The following is a 23,203-nucleotide window of genomic DNA, read 5'->3' as shown; positions in this document are numbered from 1 at the left end:
TATGTTAAAAATGTCTTACTAATGATATATTAGCATCCCAGTAATGTCTTATCAATGACGTCTCATTGATGTTTAATCTGTGACATTTTCTTATCATAGACGTGTTATCAATGATGTGTTATTTGTCTTTGTTGTCATCACTGATGTCTTATCAATGGTTTCCTGTCAATAATGTCGTATCATTAGTATCTTAAGAATGTCTTGATGTCTGATCAGCCTTGTTTTATCTTGTCTTAGCAATTATATCTTACATCTGAAAGCCCGTCAATGATGTTTTATCATCCTTCCATACATTTTCTTTTGCCACTTATCCTCACGAGGGCCAGCTGTCAACGGGCGGGGGGGTGGGGGGGTGGGGGGGGTCTGAACACCCTGAACTGGTTGCCACCCAATCGCAGGGCACATTGAGACAAACAGCCGCACAATCACAATCACACCTAGGGGCAATATTGTGCAATTAATGTTGCATGTTTTTGGGACTTGGGAGGAAACCGGAGTGCCCATAGAAAACCCACGCAGGCACCGGGAGAACATGCAGACTCCACACAGCCAGGTCTGGGATTGAACCCAGGACCTCAGAACTGTGAGGCCAACGCTTTACCAGCTGACCCACCATGCCACCTTTTATCAACAATTAAAAAAAAAAAAGTCAACTAATTTATTAAGATTTCTTGTCTCAGAATTTTTTCAGCTCATTAAGGACAATTTTGATGTGTTGAATTCAAATGTCAAATTTGTTTTGCTCAACTACAACAATTATTTTCTTTTCTTTTTTTTTGTTTTTTACATTTTTGTGTATGCGTGTTTGTAGGTATTTTTGCGCATCACCCATTTTCACCACTGGGGTGTGTGACTCCTTCCTTGTAAGAAATAAAATACACAGAGTCGTATTCAATCAATTAAGCATAAGAAAAGTTTGTCAAAATGACCAATGTTGTCACAAAAAAATGTACGTAATTGAAAAAAAAAAAATCAACTTGGCATAAAAGCGGATCTCATTTTCAGATGCAAAATTGTCCTTAATCGGCTGAAAAACACTTTTTTTTTAATAACCCAGGATTATCAATGATGTCTTTGGTGTGTTATCAGTGCATCAATCGATTGTTTATTTGTGATGTCACACTTGAGGTATAAACAAGGTCTTCTGCGCCAGCCAAAGATAGGTTTATGGCAGAGACAGTGTCCCACTTCCCACTGCACTCATCAGCATTTCAGATTGGCTCCCAGTCGAGCAAACCAGCATCCATAATGCGTTGCACGTCTCCTAGCAACAGCAGCCGGGCTCTTAGCAACAGGAGCTCTTAGCAACAAGCCACAAACAGCAAACCAACCCCGGTGGCCCCCACTCACCTCTTGCAAACTCTCCAATCATGGAGTGGCGCAACAGGGGCAGGGTGACCAATCGTCTGGATGAGCGGTCAGTCACGGTGTGCTTTGGGGTTGGGGGGGGGGGTTCTTTGCACAGCTGATCTCCCCCTCCACACACACATTCAGCATGTTAATGTTCCAAAGCTTACATTCAAGCACACTTACCAAATCAATTGGGATTGACAAATTCCTGGTAGTGATTCAACTGCAGAGGAGTTAGGCATCAACTGGGAGAAGCACGCTAGACGACATGAATGAGCGACCACGTCAGTCAAGAGTCTGCTGGAACGCAAAGATCCCACGTAATCATAAATTCGGCAAGGAGATACTTCATGTCTCTGTCATTGCTGCTGTTTTGCTTGGCAACAGAGTTCAAATCGTCTCTTATACAAAGTGAGAAAATGACGCTTTGTTTTTCTTTCGATGTTAAGTTTTTTTTTTTAACCTTTTTTCCAGTTCATGGCCATTCTTGGGTTTTTAAAGACGGGTGTTTTGGGTCATTATCCTGATGCAAGACCAATGACCTGCAACTAAGACCAAGCTTTCTGACACTGGAGATCACAATTCTCTGAAGAATACCTTGATAGCTTATTGTTAGTTTATATGAGAGTTGACACTTATTCAAGGCACCCTCTGGCAGAACATAATAGCCTCCTCCATGTTTCATAGTAGGAACAGTGTTCTTTTTTTAGGTGTAACTGATTTTGTCATCTGCACACACAGACTTAGCAAAAAATTCCCATTTTGTCTCGTCTGTTTACAGAACATTTTCCCATCTTTGTGGCTTGTCAACATGCAGTTTAGCAAATTCCAGTCTCGCCTTTTTATCATGTATTTTCAACAGCAATGCAATGTCCTTCTTGGTTACCGTACCTGAAGTCCATTTTGGCTCAAACAACGATGGATGGTGCGATCTGATACTGATGTACCTTGACCTTTAAATTCACATTTCATTTCTTTGAGCTCTCACGTTACCATTCGAATCATCAGTCTCTTCAATCTGTCATCCATTTTCCTCCTGTGTCCATGTCCAGGGACTTTGGCTACAGTCCTGTGGATCTTGAAATTCTGAATATGTGCAACTTTACTCACAGAAACATCAAGTTGTTTGGAAATGGTCTTATAGCCTTTACGTTTAATGTGTTTGTTTATCATTACAACTTTCAATAAATACTTGTCCCCCTTTAGACAGGGCGATTGACAGATTACAAATGTGATCAAGTCTAATTAGAGGACACACCTTCTTTGAGCTTGTGCCTGTAGTCAAATTATTTTCAATCTTTTCTCGGTCTACCATTATTTCTGTCCAGGCCAGTTTAATGAGTTGTCTTTTTTTTCTTTTTAAAATAATTCTCTTGTTTCTGCGACCACTGTTCTCTTTAATTACCAGACGTGTAACAAACTTTATTTATGAGTGGAGCTGAAATGTGATAGTTTGATGTGGATCCCCTCGTTCCAGCATCCATTTTGGCAAAGAAATAAAAAGCTCTTCTCCACTTCGTGCCAGCTCAACTAAAAATATTGGACCGAGCACCACGTTTTGCGACTTCACACGATAGACTCTTTTCGACTAATGTCACACACCTTCAGGTTTGGAATGCAGTCACCATTTTGGTTTGGTGAATTCACGTAAACAAACCGTAACCAAGCAGGAATCATTTCAGAAAGCGTATGAATGGCGGGGGGAACTGCTATGTTATCGGTTGCTCAAACGAAAGCGGGCGATGTGAAGTGTCTTTCTTTCGACTGCCAGCTGTGATCAAGAACCGGTGCGAGAAAACCGAGCAGTTAGCAACTAAACTGCGACAACTGTGACTGTCTCGTATCAGCAGAGCCGATCTAGCAGCCAAGTCATTCCCTTATGGCAGAGTTTGCTCGGAGCATTTTGTTCATGGCAAGTATTGGATACCTTTGAGAATTTCACACCTACTTAGCAATGACTACGTTCTGTGAAGAAGTATTCTTTATGGCCCAGGGCCTACATAATACCCGTGTGTGAATGCAATGCAAGTCTCCAAAATCTGTATTTTCTGTTTTATTATAATGGGTTTGCAAAAACGAGTTACCGCACCGCTAGCCGTTTCGTGAGTTGAGTTAAAAATGTAATTGTGGACGTAGAGAAAGAGATGCGGTCTCCACTTGGGACTCATCCCGGTCGAACCTCTCTCTCCTTCTCGGTAACAGAAACGAAAATAATAATCTACACCTCTTTCGATGGTATAATTAACACAATTTAACACAAGGCTGATTCTAATCATGCGGTACATATTTAAATTGCATTGTGCGGTACATTAACCTTAGCAGTGTGGAGACACAAGTTGTTTACAATGGATACCGCCGCATCACGAACGCAGCCATTGATGAATCGGTTGGAGGCCTCCAGATCGTTGTAATTCTTTAGTTGGTTCACGGTATAAGCGCGTTTCGAGAAGAGGAGATAGTTGGACAATGTCTGGATCGGTTACCGACGCCCACGTTTGGTTTCTCCATTTGTGTTTCTCCAAGGCATACGGGTCGATATTGTCAATCAAGCAGACTTCTTGTCGTAACGGTTTCTTGAAACGACATCTGATGAGCACCGATAACTTTCCAAAGTCTTTTTAGCCATCATTTTAACAGTCGTACGAACATTTGTGTAACTATGGTCTGTATGCAAAAGTGATACAGTGAACGGGGCGTCAGTAGGGTGAACCCATCCGACACGGCCAGGTGTCCCGGATGTAGTCACGTGGTAGAAAACAGTCAATAGATCGATCACCAAAAAAAAAAAAAGACGAATAGTCGCTGTTTTGGTTTCACAACTGGGTCCAATAAATAGGAAATAGTCAGTTTTTTGAGGAGTTCAAGTCAAATGGATCAATAAACGTAATGAAATGTATGAAAGCAACGCTAGATTTGAACCGGCGAGAAAAATGATCAAAAGGACAAACAGCACCACCAAGCGGTCATTTGGTGCAACAACAGTCTTTGAATCGCCAAGTCTTACTGTGAAGGCTGCTTGAAAGTCGGAAGTAAACAATCCACCACGCTGTTTCCGGTTGCCTTCCTGGTCGCTTGCTGCCCTTAGTGCTCCTTCGTCGTTGTTCAGAATCGGTTCGGTTCGGCAATGAGTGCGCTCATTCCCCGTATCGAGCAGCTGTCTGCCCGCGTGGTTCGGGTTTTGGGTTGTAATCCGGGACCGATGACCCTTCAGGGGACCAACACGTATCTGGTCGGAACCGGGGACAGGTGACATGACAATGTGTTTCATGCTCTTTTATTTTTTTAGCAGTATTTATCACGTTGGGTCGGTATGTGGACAAATAAGACGTGTTAAAGAAAGAAAGAACAGTTTTCATGACGTCAAGCCATATTAGATTTGAGTTTCTCGAAATGATACCTTTGTTTAACCCTGCCGACAGAAAAGAATGAAAAATCACGAGTTTTTACTTCGGTGTGAATTAAATTCAACAAAGTGACTATTTGTTGCTTTAACATTTCAAGTAGTCTGCTTAACTGTAGATGAATCAGTCATGCCCAAAAACAGATGAAGCTATGAAAGTAGTCAGTTTTTGCAAATGCACCAAAACGATTACGAGCCACGACTGTATACTTACTGCTACTATATTTTGTTGCTTAAGATGTGTAGACAATACACTGTCGGTAAGACAGCTGTCTTTTGTACTAATAATGATGGTAAAAAAAAATAAATAATAAGAATTGGTATTATTTACTATTAATTACAAATTATTATTTATTTTAAATATTCCCTGATAATTATAATATTGTTTTGTAATACTATGTATTTTGTACTTACTTCCATTTGTCAATCTTTTTCCCCACTGTTGTCCGTCCCACTTTCCCCACTTTACTAACCAAAGAGGCAAATGTAGACGCAATCTAAATAATCATTATGCATGGATTGGTATTATGGTGTGAATAAAATTAGACAAATTTACCACCTGGGCGGCACGGTGAGGCAGCTGGTAAACCGTTGGCCTCGCAGTTCTGAGGACCCGGGTTCGATCCCGGACCCGCCTGTGTGGCGTTTCCATGTTCTCCCCGTGCCTGCGTGAGTTTCCTCCGGGCACTCGGGTTTCCTCCCACATCCCAAAAACATGAAACATTAATTGGACACTCGAAATTGCCCCTAGGTGTGATTGCGAGTCTGGCTGTTTGTCTCTATTTACTCTGCGACTGGCTGGCAACCAGTTCAAGGTGTACCCTGCCTCCTGCCCGTTCACAGCTCGGATAGGCTGCAGGACTCTCCCTGACCCTCGTGAGGATAAATGGTGAAAAAAATGGATGGATGGATGGATGGAAATTTACCACCTGCTATGATTAGAGGACTTGTTGCCCAAAACACACACATACACTCTATCAGAATGTGTAGGACTTGTCGGTTCGCTTCGCTGTAAATTAAACCATCGTGTTTACAGTCGATGCAATGGAAATAATGATCATGCATGCGTTACAAATGCTAAAATATAAACATAGACATTGAAACATAACATTTGGAGTACTTTTTGATGCTTATAAAATGTACAGATATAGGGAATAGGCTCTGTTCTTAATTGTATGTACCGTACGAATATTCTCCAGACGAGTGCTCATCGACGCCGGTGAACCGGCGGTCCCGGAGTACATCAGCAGTCTTAAGGAGGCTCTGAGGATGTTCAACACCAACATTCAGGAGATCCTTCTCACGCACTGGCATCACGACCACACGGGCGGCGTGGACGACATCTGCAGGGATGTTACAGGTGAGGACAAATCAACAGTGTTTCCCAAAAAAACAAAACAACCCAAAACAATATAATAGAAGTTTGACAGGATGTGTAATGTATGCCGCAGGTTCTGAGCTCCGAGTCAGCAAACTTCCTCGATCCAGCCAGGTCGACGAGGCCTCGGGAAGCCAGAAGTACACGTACCTGAAAGACGGAGATGTGGTCCACACGGAGGGAGCCACGCTAAAGTCAGTTTGGATCAAACTAGTTGGGATGGGTGGGCAAGTTCTGAAATGTGGAGGGGTTAAATAATGAATGACATTTAGAACAGCACTTGTTTCCAGATAGATAAATTGATAGATAGATGAGGTGCCTTGAGATGCGAGCTAAATTTGCATCATGACCACACTCGTAAGTCAAAGCACTCTTACCACAAATCATCTTTCCACATTAAAATGAATGAAAATCCTATCAATCCGTTTCAGACACACACCCCCGGAACATTTTTTTTTTTAATGAGGACAAATAGCACGTCACAATTTTGCACACATACTGTAAGGACATAATAATGCAGAATGTAAAGAATTCAACAGCTTTTGTTGCACTTTTTTGCTTTAATTCAATGGACATTGTGCTGCCTCTTCTGGTGTGCCTGTGACCTATAATGAGATGGCACCCAGCTATCAATGTTTCCACAGTGTTAGCTGATATTTGCAAATAACTGCTCTGACGTCACACAGAAGAAATCTTCAACTAGAAAGCCCAAACATTTAAAAAACAAATCTCATTCCACAGTAAGCCGCACTAATATTACCAATTCTTCGCAGAGGGTAAAGAGCAACGTTCCCTCTCATTTTTTACGTGTATTAGCAAACGCACTAAGGCCGTGAGCGCCCCCTTTGACCACTGTGAGGAAGATCAGACGTATGCACTGTGGTCAGATCAGTGTAATCCATTGAAATTACGTGGCTCATTCAAAGGTTCAGATTACATTCCCATCAGAAAATTTTCAAGAACAATTTTGTGTTTTTGCAAACTTACACTGAAAATGTCAACAAACAAAAAATTACATTACAAAACACATTCATACCAAGTCAGTTTCATTTTTTCTACCCACAATGATATCGCCATCTGTTTTTCTTGGTGTAAAACTGAATTAATGCTTGCAGAATCCATATTGAAAGCTGAATGATGCTCTCAAACAGTTTTAGGGTTAATGTTATGTTGCCTCCTATATTTAAAATACAGAATTTTCTTTTTGGCCAATGTATTGTCTGTGCTTTCATCCTTAATCAGGCTATGCCAAGGTGGAATTTTAATATTACACACCATCTCATCCTGCACTTTCTATTTTGGCTTTAGACCAGACCTTTTTTACTCAAAAAAAGAGAAAATCTCATCCAGTGTCACTGCATTTTCCTCTATTATTCATATATCCCTATGTTTGTAATTATGAGTGTACCCCTTTAAAATGAAGGGGGGGCGGTGTCAGGTAAGATGGGAAGTAGAGTGTGTGGTCCAGTGAGGCCGAGCAGCAGGTCTTTGTGAGAGGTAGTGTGGTGCCGGTTAAAAAAACAAAAAACAAACAAACAAAAAAAAAAACGTCCAGTAGTTCACTGCACTGAGTCTGTTTTCCTCTGTGCTGAGAGTGTGCGACAAGTGCGCAAATGCGCAGTTACGCATCTTAGAGGGAACATTGGTAAAGAGTGTAATATATGCCTGTGAATTGTTATATTGTTTGTCTACATGTGTTGATTCACCATTTGTGTTAAAATATCAGTTGGTTACAAGGTCATCACAGGCCCACATTGATGCTCTTCATTATCCCATCTATGTCATTTCATGTTATGAGTTAGGATTAAGGTGGTGGAAGGTAATGGGTTGTTTTGAATTTGTTTTGAAGCCAGAGTCAAAGCAAAAAAAATCGCCCAAGCAACGGTTTGCTTCTTAAATGACATGAAGTTGGGTCACTTTTATCTCAAAGTACCGCTCATTGATGAATGGATGGATCATGATCATCAGTGCTGTTTTGGTGCCAGGGTGGTTTTCACACCAGGCCACACAGACGATCACATGGCGTTGCTTCTAGAGGAGGAGCAGGCTCTGTTTTCGGGGGATTGCATCCTGGGCGAGGGCACAGCCGTCTTCGAGGACCTCCACGATTACATGAGGTCGCTGAGGACGCTGATGAACGCCGGCGCTGACCTCATCTACCCTGGTGAGGAAGTGGGCCTTTCCCACTGTGTGAGTGGTCTCGTTTTTGTGTAGGTCCACTGAGGAATGTTTTGTGTTATGTAGTGAAGCCATACATTCCTCCTTCCACTGATATATATTTGTCAAAAGGGGCTTGATATTAACACTTTCAGAATGCTTGTGAATTTCAGATGGGGGTGGACGGGTGAGGGGGTGCTCTGCCACTCCAACTTCATTGGGGCAAAAAAACACTGCTCACCAATAAAAACTGAGACTCAACTCAAGCTTTGTGTTTCGTCAGTATCACTTCTGGCCCGTTTTTTACTTGTGAGAGTATAGATTGGTGTCTTGAGTTTGATTTGTTCCCTGACCATCCTCTGATCTCAAATCAGATCTCAGATCGTGCCCCAAGTGGTGGAGTTCAGGTATCTTTGAGTCTTTTCCACGAGTGAGGGAACAATAGAACCGGAGCTCGACAGGCGGATCAATGCAGCGTCTCCAGTAATGCCGACTTTGTATTGGTCCGTTGTTGTGAAGAAGTAGTTGGGTTCACAAGTGAAACCAAAATCTAGGCCAATCCATTTTATACCATCTAATTATCTGAATGGGGAAAGCGTGGTTCACATACTGTACAGTGAAGAAAACAAGTATTTGAGCACCCTGCTATATTGCAAGTTCTCCCACTTAGAAATCATGGAGGGGTCTGAAATTTTCATCGAAGGTGCATGTCCACTGTGAGAGAGATCATCTAAAAAGAAAAATCCAGAAATCACAATGTATGATTTTTTTCACGATTTATTTGTGTGATACAGCTGCAAATAAGTATTTGAACACCTGAGAAAACCAATCTTAATATTTGGTACAGTAGCCTTTGTTTGCAAATACAGAGGTCAAACGTTTCTTGTAGTTGTTCACCAGGTTTGCACACACTGCAGGAGGGATTTTGGCCTACTCCTCCACACAGATCTTTTTTAGATCAGACAGGTTTCTGGGCTGTCGCTGAGAAAGAGTTTCAGCTCCCTTCAAAGATTCTCTATTGGGTTTAGGTCTGGAATCTGGATAGGCCACGCCAGAACCTTGATATGCTTCTTACGGAGCCACTCCTTGGTTTTCCTGGCTGTGTGCTTTGGGTTTTCTAATGATTGCTCCAACAATGGACTTTTTTTCACCAAGCTGCTTGTCAATTTCTCTGTAGCCCTTTCCAGCCGTGTGGAGTTGTACAGTTTTGTCTCTGGTTTCTTTGGACAGCTCTTTGGTTTTGGCCATGTTACAAGTTTGATTCTTACTGACTGTATGGGGCAGACAGGTGTCTTTATGCAACTAACGACATCACACAGGTGCATCTGATTCAGGATAATACACGGTTGAGGAGGTGGACTTTTAAAGGTGGACTAACAGGTCTTTGCGGGTCAGAATTGTAGCTGATAGACGGGTGTTCAAATATTTATTTGCCGCTGTATCATACAAATAAATCATTAAAAATCATACATTGTGATTTCTTGAGTTTTCTTTTTAGATGATCTCACAGTGGACATGCACCAACGATGAAAATTTCAGACCCCTCCATGATTTCTAAGTGGGAGAAATTGCAATATAGCAGGGTGTTCAAATACTTAACATATTTTCTTCACTGTAAATGCCTTGATCTAAATTGCAATTATTGAGCCTTGGTGGAGGTTTGTACTTTTTTCATAAAATTGAAGGTTGACACATCACAAAGTGGATGTCCAATGAAAACGCTGCACGTTGTGCAGGTCACGGTCCCGTGGTCCGGGACGCCAGCGGCAAAATACAACACTACATCAGCCACCGTGATCAAAGGGAGGAACAGATCTTGGCGACCATTCGGGCCGCAGCGGGAAAGCCCTTCTCCTCCATGGAGCTTGTCAAGATCATCTACAAGGTCAGTAAAATTCACAAAAATATGGCTCTTGGTCACATATGCGCAAACACCAAAGAGCGACAATTCACAGAATTCTGAACCTGGCTCTTAACTCATGCCGTAAGGAGTCTTCCTCAGACTGGTGAACATCATTGAAATCCACAAGAAGAATGAAGCAAACTTTAAATTTGAAAATACCACACATAACAGATGCCGTATCGTAGGCCACTCCGGGTAACACGTTAACGTGATTAATTTTGGGCTGCAATTTAGGATTATTTTAAAGATTGCTCTATCCAACAATTATTCTTATTTTTGTATTGAAGTGATGAATCATATTAAAAAATATATTACATTATCTCCTCATTCAAAAATGGCATTATTTCAAATTGAGAGTGCAGAAAAGACACAAACATTGATTATGATTCATTTATGATTTGGTTCATAACATCTGTCAGAAAATGGACAAAAATGTTATTCGTTTTGTAAAGTAAAAGCAGATGTTTGCAAATGTTTTATTTTGATTCAATATAAAGATAATCAGTCTGCTTTCATTGAGGATTACAGAAATTGGAGGGTATTTACTGTTTAGAAGCTGCAATTCTGAACATTTGGACAGTTTTAGGTTGGAAAAAGGTCCTACAACAATGAGTTGATAGTCAAAATAGTTGTTGATTAATTTGAGAATTCATTAGTTGTGAATTAATCAATTCATTGTTGCAGCTCAAGTTAAATTATTAAACATCTCAAATGTTAATTTATTATTTAAAGCGCATTTTATACACAATGTGCTTTACATGATTAAAAGCATTTAAAAAACATAAAAGTACAATTAAAGCAGCATAGAGTGCAAGAAATCAAATATAAAATAAATCATTATATAATATTAGGCTAAAAAGCATCACAAAAAAGAAGAGTTTTTAATCTGGATTTAAAAACATTCCCACTTAGGGCTGATGTCACATCTGTTGGCAATTTATTTTATTTTTTTGCACTGTCATAGCTAAATGCTGCTTCACCATGTTTGCTTTGGACTCTGCACTCAATTATTAGACCCAAGTCAGTCAATCTCAGAGCCCGACTGGGTTTATATCCCATCAGCATTTCTTTCATGTATTCAGGACATAAACCATTTAGTGAAGTATATTCCAACAGCAGAACTTTCAAATCTATTTTAAAGCTGATTGGATGCCAGTGCAAGGACTTTAGGATTGGAGATATACGCTCTTGACCACTTCGTTCTGGTCACAACCTGAGCGACAGCATTCAAAACGTGCTGCAGCTGTTTAATGCTCTTTTTGGGGAGCCCAGTCAAAAGACATTTACAATAGTCAAGTCGACTAGGGATACAAGCATGCGTGAGCTTCTACTGGTCTCCTTGGCACACGCAAGCCTTCACTCTCGATATGTTCTTTTGATGGTAGAAAACAGTTTTTGTAATTGATTTGATAATACTGTTGAAGAATACTAAGGCTTTGAACTTGGTCTTTGGTTTTTAAAGATAGTGAGTCCAAATATTTTCTAACACTAACAGCAATCCTCTTTTCTTTATCACCAGAAACAATTATCTCAGTTTTTGTGGTTGAATTGAATCTTGGGTCATCCAGCTATTCATCTGTTTGGTTTATTTATCTATGAAGGATGATGTTTACATACAGATTCTGACATTTTCCATTTATTGGTACTTATTACCTGTAAAGTATTTTTATAGCTGTAATTTCCAGCCGATAAGTCTCAACTTTTTTCACACGCTTTCAACCCTGCGGTTTATGTGGTGATGCGGCTAATTTGTGCATTTTTTTGTAACGGCCGCAAGGGGGCACTCGAGCGGAAAAGGTAAGAGTGAGACCGGTGGAATATATGTGCCGAGAAAGTGACTTTTACCGTTACAGCCCTGTTTGCGCTGCGCTAGTGCGTTACTGCCGTGTCTCAGTGATTTTTACCGGTATGTTTTTTTTAAACCGGCCCTGTTAGCCCGGCGCTAGCGTTAGCACGGTGGCGCTTGCTTTCGCTCAGTGGCGCTAGCGTTAAACTCTCTGTGTACCGTCTCTGTAAATATCTCGTTTCAATGTAGGTTTCAATGTGGGCACTTGCGGCTTTTACACAGCTGCAGTGTATGTATGTACGAAATGGTATTTCCTTTACAAATGTATTGGGTGAGGTATATAACCAGGTGCGCTCTGTAGGCCGGGAATTAAGGTATTTCTGTACAATTGATGCAAGTCATTGTGAAGAAAAAAAAATTGCAGAGAGGACAAAAAATGTTCCAGAACTTGTTCTGTATCAGAAGAAACAGCAGAAAAAACAAAACAAAAAATGTTTTCAATAATTTCATTATCACCTGCTTTTTATCGAGGCGACCTGCCCCCCCCCCAAAAAAAAAACAAAAAAACCTGACATTCTATTTTAAGGTCATATAATGCAGACCTTTGATATACAGTAATATTTCATTAAAAATATTATCCAAAATTTGAAACATTTTCCATATTGATTTTACAGGACACTCCTGAGAACCTTCATCAGGCAGCCAACGTGAACCTGGTGCACCACTTGAAGAAATTGGAGAAAGAAGGAAAGATAAGTCAAGGTGAGTTATGCTTTTAAATTTCATGTTCATGTGTCATGCTTCATAAGCTATTTTACTGTAATACACCCCCCCCCCACTCAGTGTTAACAGAATCATCACGGAACAACACATGGAGGAGTAACCTGTAACGAGGATGACGTAATGACCACAAATGGAAGAGTTGCCTTTTTTTTTATACCACTGAGACTCATCAGTGTCTGCTATGCAGATTTATTTACGATGAAAACACATTAAAAAACACAAAAAAATAATGTAATCTTTTAAAATGAGTTGAGTTGTGTTTTATGTTTTTTTTTTAACTCTGCAAGACTTTTTTTTTTTTTTTTTAACAAGAACTTAATTGTTCACAATGGATGCACTGGGACACCTCATAATGAATCACTGTGTGATTTTACTCCGGCAATCATCAATAAAAGTGATAATAATTAATCATAGCAGTCAGGCTCACTTAGATTTACTGCATGAAATGTGAAACATTTGGAAAAGGTCATAAAAAGCAAACAAATAAAGCTAGTTGACCCTAGGTGGTGCACCCCTGTTCTCTATAGAAATGGGATCTAGAACGCCAAGATGTTAATATTTTTGGTTTACAAAAAAAAAAGAATACATTTTACAATGCACATGCTTACAATAAATAATTTGATTCAGTGGGAGGGAAAAACAAATTATAAACTGACCAATGTAAATCTGGCCTACCTCTTGGATACCAGTCATGTATACCACACTTTAACAATCACTGCTGTCTACTCTATTGTAGTCTATAATTTGATAAATATAATATTCCAGTCAGTGCCTTTAGAAAAGTTTAAAATCTTGTAATTCACATGTGTACCAATGAGTAGCAGCAGCTACCAGTTCTTTCCTCTTTTCGCAACTGTTTTTTTAAAAAATTGTGACTTCTTGTAACTGTAAATTAAATAAAAACTGGTTTATGTTTCGTGAGGTGGGTTTCATCATGCTCTATTTTTGCATAATTTGCGTCATGATGACAATACAGTAACAGATTGGACTCCAAAAGTGTCAGTGTGTTAACATGTGAGCTGAATATTGACAAATGTAAGAGGACTTTGAGCTGTGTGCGTTTGTGTGCACGATTGTGTGTTCACAAAGCACAAACGGATGACAAAGGTGATGTTTAAAGGTGATGAGACATGCTGGACCAAATCCAGACCACGAGGTTATTCCAGTACACCTGAAATTGCTATATTGTTTCTTACATTTATTGAACAAAAACTTCCCCATAAAATTGGTTAGTTACCCATTCTGGGCAGGGGTTGCAAATTTGTAACAGGTTTAATATAATCGAAAATTTTAAGTCAAGAGTATCATTTTCTGAAAGTATCTGATTTTTCGCTCTGCAAAATTTTATTTGGTCCAGAGAGGGTTAAAATGTCCTAATGTGTGAAGTGTTTTCCACCTTCCGTTGGCCTAACAGTTCTGAGGACTGGGGTTCAAACCCCGGCCCGCCTGTGTGAGTTCTCATGTTCTCCCTGTGCCTGTGTGGGTTTTCTCTGGGTACTCCGGTTTTCTCCCACATCCCAAAAACATGCAACATTAATTGGAGACTCTAAATTGCCCCTGGGTGTGATTGTGAGTGCGACTGTTGTCTGTCTCTATGTGCCCTGCGATTGGCTGGAAACCAGTTGAGGGTGTACCCGGGTCCTGCCCGATGGTAGCTGGGATTGGCTCCAGCACTCCCGTGAGCCTTGTGAGGATAAGCGGCTCAGAAAACGGCTGGATGAACAACAGAAGTACAAAATGTCTACATATACGTTTTTAATATTGAGGTAGAAAAGAAATCAAAACCTCTTTTGGCCCTGTGTGAAAAACAAACAACAGCCTGGACTTGTCCCCCCACCTGAAGGCAGCGGGAGGCTACCCTGACGTCCACCAGGGTGAACCCCAACGTACAGGCGCCGAGCCGGGGGGCAATAAGTATATCCACACCTGCTCAATGCCTCTCACTGTGGGCATCTCTAGAGTGGAAGACTGTCCAACCCATCTCAAGAGGACTGGTACCAGAACCCAAGCCGTGTGTGGAGGCGAGCATGACGATATCTCGTCGGAACTTTTGAACCTCACACACCATCTCGGGCTCCTTCCCCGCAAGAGAGATGACATCCACGTCCCTAGAGCCAGTTTCTTTAGCCAGGGATCAGATTGCCAAGGTCTCTGCCTTCGGCCACCGCCCAGCTCACACTGCACGCGACCCCATGACCCCTCCCACAGTGCGTGAACCCATGGGAAGTGGGACACACGTTATCCTTTCGGACTGTGCTCAGCCTCACCCCATAGGTACAGGCGCTCGCCATCAAGGCCCACCTCCAGGATAATCAATAACAATAATGTAACATTTCCCAAGTGCCTTTTTTTAAGCAGACACACGAGCATGTGTTTTAACACAACCAAAAATGAAATCGGTAAACTTTCAAGAGCAGTCGAATTTCTTTGCATTACTTTAAGAGGCCCCCCCCAAAAAAAAAATAGCTGAATTAACATTCATTCATTCATTTGCATTTATTTTTAATTCATTTATTTCAAACAACTTGTGAAATGATTCAGTATATATAAAATAATTATCATTAAATTATTGGTGAACTAAAAATTGTCCTTTAGAGTACGTATAAAGTATTTTTAAAAATTCAATCAGTAAATTGACATTAACTATACGTGACGACTGTAGAAATGCCTCTTTGGTCATGTTCACAGAGTTTTAAAATTGGCACTTTGAATACTTTTCAGGGCAGCCAGCTTGAACCCTGTCAAAAATCTACTGAGCAGCCCCACGAAGAGGTCAAAGTTCTACTCAGTGGCGGATGAATAACCACCAAATGAGATGTCCACACGATACTGCTGTGCTGGATTTAATGAAAAAAATCATTGACCGGTTTCTGTGGCCGTCAGGCCTCGAAACTTTGGAACACATTATTCTGCTCACATGTCAGGTTGACTGGTGACCAATCCAGGGTGTACTCCACTTCTCTTGCCAAAAGTATTTTTATTTTTCCCAAAACAGGCTTGTTAGCTACACTAAAGACTTTAAATTGCCCTGATAGGTATGGATGTAAATACACAGCGTGCTGACCAGTTCTGGGTGTACCCCACTTCCTTCGCCAAGTCTTTTTTCTCCTCAAATCAAGTACAGTATGTTAACTCCATCGAAGACTACATTGTTCATGCGTTTGAATGTGACCATGGCTGAACGGCGATGAATTTTCCGATAATTCGAGCGATGAACATTATTCTGAAGGGTCCCATGAAGACAGTGAAGAATACAAGCTTTATGAAGGTATTAAATGTTATCAATTTGAGCCAGTTAGACAGCACACGTTCGAATTCAGATTAAGTAGCTCTCGATGAAGAAGCCGACACAGCAGTCAGACCCATCGTGGAGGATATGCCTCGACTCGGAAATATCGACTGGTAAGCGTTTGTGAAGTTCTTCATTAGTTTAGTTTGTCAGAAACTGATAAATACTAAAGGCTTCGATATCCTGAATGTATATACGAAGTTTTCGGTCTTGTTTTGAAATTATGCAAACACTGTGTATTTGGCGATTTGGTACGGGACAACAACTTTGCGTGTAAAACGCCTATTATTGCACCAAAACAAACAAAAGCCGATAACGTAGTCTCAGTTAGTATATTTTCACAAATAAGGATTTTAATGAACGTAATCCATTCAAAATGTTGCCACGTTTATTTGAGCTCTATAGCTGGTCATAACTTACTTCACCATAAATATAATTTCACATGGTAAACAGACGCCATAACGAGACAGTACCCAGACCCGTCCAAACCCCATTTTTGTCACAATTTTCCCAAGATGTCATGAGCAGAACTGCAAAACTTTATGCTGAAAGCTGTGAACGGGTATCCTGTCCTTTTGTTTGGGCACTGAACGCTTAAAATACAATTGGCTCCCAGTTTATCATCTTCCAAAACAGCCCATCCCAGATTGTGTGACGTCAGAGGTCCGCCCATTAAATGAGTCGTTTTTTTGCAGGTAAGAGAAACCTAGGTCAAAGTTCGCGGACTTTAAATCATAAACACATATTTTTGGGTAAAAACATGATATACATTTTATGGAACAGTTGAACATGTATTTTCGTCCAGATAAGATAATTTGCATTAGAAATTACACACTCCATACACTTTAAGTAATTATGCCTGACAAATGACTGGTAACCAGTCCAGGGTGTACCTCACTTTACTCGTAAACTATTTTTTTTCACCCCCTAAAATGAATGTTAACTCCATTGAATACTAACTTGGTAATGGGTTTGAATGTTTGTGTGTGTATATATTTTATACTGATATTGACCGGCGACCGGTTTGGCTGGGATGGGGTCCAACACTCTGACGAGTCGTGTTTAAATACATGGATAGATCCATCTAGAATGTCATAAACAACCGGTAGCTGCTCATTGGGATACACTGTGGTGTAAATTCATGATGTTCATGGTTGTGATTGGACGGTGGACTTAATAAAGTGACCGGTGGAGGTACTGCACGAGGAGGATGAAGAGGTTGAGGAGGGGGTTACCGAGGGGGGTGTGTGCTAATGGGTAGCCGACGAGATAAACGAGGCAGTTTGCCTGTGTACCGTGTACTGTACTATAGCCTGTACCTTACCAACATGGCGGCGCCGCACACGTACCAGGCGACAGCGGCTCCGTCACTCCACTCACCTCGACCCCACTCGGCTGCTCAGCTTGCAGGTAAGTTTCCGCTCGATCTCGGCGGCCTTTGACACCCTCGCCGATACAAATTTTTCGTGCTTTCATCCGACGCGCAACACGATTTTTGCTCTTTTAACGTCCTGCTCACCGAGCTTGTCCCACTTTGAAAGGTGCATTCGAATTCAAGTTCAAAGTCGCCGTTATGTCCTCCGTCCGGAACATTTCCAACATGAACCGAGTCGTGTTCTCAGTTGTTTCTCGAACACGTCACGGTATCGTTTGGTTTGGGAAGTGGGAGCAAAAAGGTGGACCGTCGAGGACCGACCGTGTCATGCGTGTGTGTCAGAGGCAAAGAGGCGCTTGCTGCGGGCAGACATGTTCGGCAACAGGCCGGCGGAGGAGGTTTTATAAAGAGCGACTTTATTTTTCCTTGTCGAGCGCGTGACAAGTGACCCAATTTCATCGACCCCCGCCCCCAACCCCAAATGTTTAACTTTAATCGGCTTCCTGTTCGACGCCGAGGGGGTCCAAGTGACAGCAGGCACGCACTCATCCTGTTTCATTTCTCAAGCTCCAAAGTTCAGTAAAATCGGCAACAACTTGTAAACGAGATGGACTTTGCATTGAGTTTTGTGGTCACGTGAATATTAAAACTTATTTACGCCTCGTTTTGGCCGTTTAAAGAGACGCGTGCGGACAAAACGGACAAGATGAAAAAACGTCCCCATTTCCTGTGGTGTCGTTTCAAAATAAAACAATCTAAAAATTAAAAGCATTGTTTGCGCGCCTGATCCAGTTGAGAAAAGAAAAAAAAAAACAACCTACAGCACATGTCCATGAGACTTGATTTACTGTAATTATTAGTAGAAACGAAACAAATATAGAACCGATCATAATTTTGTGTTCTCATACATATGCAAATAGAAAAAGGGTAGATGGAGTACACTGACAAAAGATTAGCAAAAGCAGTAACTAAATGCCTTAATTTTGTTGTTGTTTGCTGCCGAATATGGTGAAAATGATATTGTGCCAGCATCTAGGTTGGTGGCTGCAAGAAATCTATTTCTTTCAGGCTGCGTAATCTTTGCTTTAGCTTTTCTTGGAAGTAGAGGAAAAAAAAGTAAGATTGTGTGTAAGTTACACACATCGTTTTAGTTAGCTTTATAGGTCTGTCTGCACAATCTGTGTACTTTTACATTTTCATACAGGTGTCCAAAAATGTACAGTTGTGTAAAAGTGAAATTTTAGTTCTTTCATTCATCTTATACGCATAAATAAAACTTCTTGGGGTCCTTTTAGGATGCACCATCTTTGCATTCAACTTTTTGGCAGGCGGAGAGAAATGTGACATTTTAGTGCCTACGTTCAGGTTGTCACCATTCCGAAGCCTGCTCAAGCAAATGTCCCTTTTATGTATTATATAATATAGAATATTTCCATTATTGTGTCTTAAACTACATTTTATGATTCTACCTGGCAGTCATATACGCTGAGGTTTTGGAGGGCAGGTGCTCGGTCCCTAAAAAGTTGCACCTAAAAAAATTCTGATGAAAGCGTTTCAAGGTCTCATGGTAAAAGTATTTGATGGAAAAAGTTTCCCGCAGGCTGAAAATACTTGTCAGCAGCAAAATTATCATTGTCAAAAGGGTAGAGGCTGGACTGAAAATGGCACTTTTTTTTTTTTTAACCAAGGGTAAAAAGTGCTGGTACTTGAGCACCACTTTGGTTCTATCAGTGCACACGCCTGCTACTGGTGTTGTGCTATTGTTCTTTGTGGCGTTTGCTGTTGTGTTACTTTGTGGAGAACGTGACACTAAGCCGATGTGGATATGTTATCTTTCTGGGTTGGACCAGTGTGAATTTTTTGACTGTTTTGGGATTATTTGCTTTTCTCAGCAGCCCAAACGTGAACTTTGAGAAGGATTGCAACACTGCAGCCCGTTCAGTTTTGACACCTGTCTTTGAGATTTGGTTTTCTTTGTGGGAAATGTTGATCCAGTAGGTTTGAGTGTTTGAATTTTCCTTTAGTTCATTTTTAATATTTGAGTACAAATGTTAAAAATATGGTACAAATGAAGTACAAATGTGCGTTAATCTTACCAATGCCTGGACATTGGCAATAAGACTGTAGACATCTTGTTTTTAGTCTTTTAGCACAAACTGTGCCTTGATTGTATATATTTTATTTGAGTTACTTAACGTTAGCGCTCATATGTTTTATTATATTGATTTTGCATTGGTTTAAGCACCATAAGGAGTAACGCTCATTATCTGGTTGTGTGCACAGTTGTATAATGACAATAAAGACTTTTGATGGATTGATTTTATTGATTGTTGGAGTAGTCGTACGGAGTAGTACGGCAAACCAAAGATACCAACAAACATACCGAGACAATTCTGACTTTACTTGTAAGATTACTTTTTTTTTTGTTAACTTAAATTTTTTTAAGAATGTTTTTTCTTTAACCCACAATTTCAATCCCAAAAGATTTTCATTTCTAGAATGTTTTTTTTTTTTGCTCACAAATTTACATTATCACTACTTTTATATGTAAGATTTGAACATTTCTCATATAATGAGGACATAATTCTAGCAAGATCACCACCTTATTTTTTTTTCTGCCTACCAAGAAAATTAAAATTATTCTTTAAATATTCTGTTTTTTTTTTCCCCATAAGATTCTAACTTTTTACCAAGAGAATTTGGTATTTCAAACAGAAAAAAAGTGCAACCTTTTATTTGTTTATGTTGTGCTATGCTTTCATGTTTTGAAGAGTGCATTAGAATTAAGGCATCCAGTTTTATGTTGTGTTCATCCTCAATGATGATTTTTGACCAGATGTTGAGTTTGCTCTTTTATGTCATATTAACAGATAAGTCCAATCAAATAGTTGACCCACTACCTCCATATTATTAGTTTGTTCTTGGAAAATTTAATTTTTACCACTTTTTTTACTCTCAAAAAGAGCTTCTTTTAAAAAGCATAATTTTATGACATCTTTATCACAAAAGTACAATAGTTGTAAGATTGAGTTTTAAAAAATATATATATTCTGGGATTTTTCTAGTATCATTAGGATGTTGTTTTTGTAAGATTACAAATCTTTTTTTATTAAAAATGAAATAACAATCCCAATTTCTTTTCTGGTAAAATGAGCACAAGATACCGTTTAAAAAAAGTTCGGCAGGGGGGATGTCAAATGATATTCTGTAAGTCTACTTGTAAAAATAGGACATTACTCTTCTAAAATTATTTATTTTTCATGGAGGAATCTCATACCAAATTCGGCATTCAGACAAAAGTAGAAAAATGAAGACAATTCTTGCAAAATAAGATTTTCTTAAACATACTTTCCCCCCATCATAATAACACTTTAAATTTCCTTGTCTGTCTTGTAATATACATGAGTAATAACACTGATTCAGATTATTACAGCTGTACTACGCCAGAGTTGTACAAAATGCTTTTTGTAGTCTGAACAGATTTTTTTTTTCTTTTTTTCCTTTTACTTTTTTTAACATTTCATTGCCTGGAGGCGGCAGGCGCGTCCGAGTCGCCAATGTGTGAAGCGAAGTCAGTCTTGCATCTTGCATAACGACCACTAAATTGGTTACCCGAAGAAGCCGTGACTGCAGAGCTGAGCTCCGGGCTGCTGGCGTGCTAATACAAGCTAATAGCGTAAAAGGCTTTGGGGGCGAGCTAATTGTAGCGTCCCTTCCTGCTGCGGATGTTGCCGGCCGGGATACATTGCTGCAGTCGTGGCGCAAGGCGCCATGGCAACGTGTGAGCCTGCTGATCCCTGTTTTCTGCTGATGGAGTGCTTTTTGTACATCAACATCATAACTCGCGAAGGACATCTGGACAGAAAAGTACTTGATTGATGAGCTGGAAAAAGTACCAATCAATTATGGACACATTTAGAATACACTTTGGAATTTCACAATAGTTTTGTGGATTATTCAAAAGTCTTAAATGCAATATTCCATTTTTCTCTCCACTGCTTATCCTCACTAGAGTCGTAACTATGCTGCACCCTATCCCAGGTAACTGCATGCATTAGGATGGGTACACCCTGAACTGGTTTCCAGCCAATTGCAGGGCACGTTTAAACAAACAACAATTCACACAGATTCATACCTACAGACAATTTAGTCGTCAATGAACCTACCATGCATGTTTTTGGAATGTGAGCGGAACCGGAGTACCCGGAAGAAAGAACACACAGACAGAGGAAGAACATCCAAACCCAACACAGCTGAGGCTGGATTTGAACCCAGGTCCTCAGAACTGTGAGGCAGATATCCTAACAAGTCATCCACTCGCCACCCTTAAATAAAATATTAATAGTTGGGGTTGCCTCCACACACAGCTTGGACTGGTTGGACTCACTTCTCACTCGGCCACTGTGAGAGCAGGTGTGGATGTGCTGATTCCCCCCCCTGACTTGGCGTCTGTATTTTTGGGATTCACACCAGTGGACGAGAGGGTAGCCTCACTCTGTCCATTGGTTGGGGGATAGGTCCTAACTGTTGTTTGTGCCTATGCACCAAACAACAGTTCCAGGTATCCACCCTTTTTGGAGTGCTTGGAGGGATTACTGGAGAATGGTCCTGCTGGGGACTCCATCATTCTGTTCGAGGACGTCAATGCTCACGTGACCAATGACGTTGATACTTGGAAGAGCATGATTGGGAGGAACAGCCTTATTGAATTTCTGACTGTGCCCGCCACAAACTGTCCACAACAAAGATCATGTCCAAGCATAAAAGTGTCCATACATGCGCCTAGCACAAGGACACCCTAGGCCGCAATTTGATAATTGACTTTATTGTGTCACAGACTCTTTTGTTTTGGATAATCGAGTGAAGGGAGGTGTGAAGCTATCAAATGATCACCACTTGGTTGTTGTGTGTTCGGGCGGATGTTGGGGGAAGTTGCCAGTCTGAGCTGGCAAGCCCAAACGTATTGTATTATTATTAGCTCAACCGAAAGGCAAAGATCTCACTTTACTGGTCTATCTCGGTTCTTACCCTCATATCTGGTCACAAGCTGTGGATTGTGACTGAAAGGACAACATCTTGGATATAAGCGGCTGAAATGAGTTTCCTCCGCAGGGTGTCAGGGCTCTGCCTTAGAGAGAGGGTGAGTGATTTTTTTTTTCATTCAGGAGGTGTCAGAGTGGAGTTCCTGATCCTCCACATTGAGAGAGGAGACAGATGAGGAGGCTCGTCCAACTGATTAAAATGCTTCTTGAGCGCCTCCCTGGTGAGGTGTTCCAACATGTTCCATCGGCAGAAACCCCAGGGATGACCGAGGACATGCTGGGGAAACTCAAAAATGAGATTGTGATTCAATATTGAGCCCATATTTTCCACTCCGAGTAAACTTTCGTTTGGCTTGTCCCATTAGGGGTCGCCACAGCGTGACATCTCAGATGAACGCTCATATTTGTTTGGCACAGTTTTTACGGCGGATGCCCTTCCTAATGCAACCCCTCTTGTGGAGTGGACGCCCAGGTGAGAAACAAACTCATAACCCCTGGTTTACCAAACCAATGCTCTAAACACTGAGCCACCACTCAGAGTGATCATAATTATTGTAAGGTTTTTGTCATGCCCCATCAGAACGAGAGTAGGACCCAAATGCAGAACTCGGAAGATGCAAGGTAGTTCAAGGAATAGCATAGTGGAGTTTCTAAAATAAATAAATAAATTAAAAAACGACACATTTTGTGATTTAGTGGTTAGAATATCCACACATATGTATATGTATATATGCATGTCT

The 23,203-nt window shown here is 40.7% G+C and overlaps 2 protein-coding genes and 1 long non-coding RNA gene across 3 annotated transcripts in view; 2 read left to right on the top strand and 1 right to left on the bottom strand.

Annotated features, from left to right (window-relative positions):
* Positions 1 to 753: 753 nt before the first annotated feature.
* Positions 754 to 5,941, bottom strand: LOC133511265 (uncharacterized). Its single transcript, XR_009797842.1, has 4 exons — positions 5,310 to 5,941; positions 4,355 to 4,576; positions 1,351 to 1,476; positions 754 to 1,264 (listed from the first exon to the last, which is right to left on the bottom strand). It is a non-coding gene; the product is annotated as an uncharacterized LOC133511265 (long non-coding RNA).
* On the top strand, positions 4,461 to 13,673 carry lactb2 (lactamase, beta 2). The gene is made up of 7 exons (XM_061840022.1): positions 4,461 to 4,596; positions 5,950 to 6,110; positions 6,202 to 6,322; positions 8,114 to 8,292; positions 10,022 to 10,170; positions 12,649 to 12,736; positions 12,818 to 13,673. Exons 1-7 carry the CDS (start codon positions 4,475 to 4,477, stop codon positions 12,862 to 12,864), a joined length of 867 nt encoding a protein of 288 aa, XP_061696006.1. The 5' UTR covers positions 4,461 to 4,474; the 3' UTR covers positions 12,865 to 13,673.
* A 3,566-nt stretch (positions 13,674 to 17,239) lies between these two features.
* Positions 17,240 to 23,203, top strand: part of LOC133511218 (nuclear receptor coactivator 2-like) — a 70,253-nt gene continuing 64,289 nt past the window's right edge. Inside the window, exon 1 of the mRNA XM_061839941.1 lies at positions 17,240 to 17,456. The gene's annotated coding sequence lies outside the window, so the exon portion shown is untranslated. The remainder of the gene's footprint in view (positions 17,457 to 23,203) is intronic.

This window comes from Syngnathoides biaculeatus, chromosome 13 (genome assembly GCF_019802595.1).
Source record: "Syngnathoides biaculeatus isolate LvHL_M chromosome 13, ASM1980259v1, whole genome shotgun sequence".
Taxonomy (NCBI): domain Eukaryota; kingdom Metazoa; phylum Chordata; class Actinopteri; order Syngnathiformes; family Syngnathidae; genus Syngnathoides; species Syngnathoides biaculeatus.
Note: the sequence above shows the minus strand (reverse complement) of the source record. Positions and strands in the feature narration are given on the sequence as shown.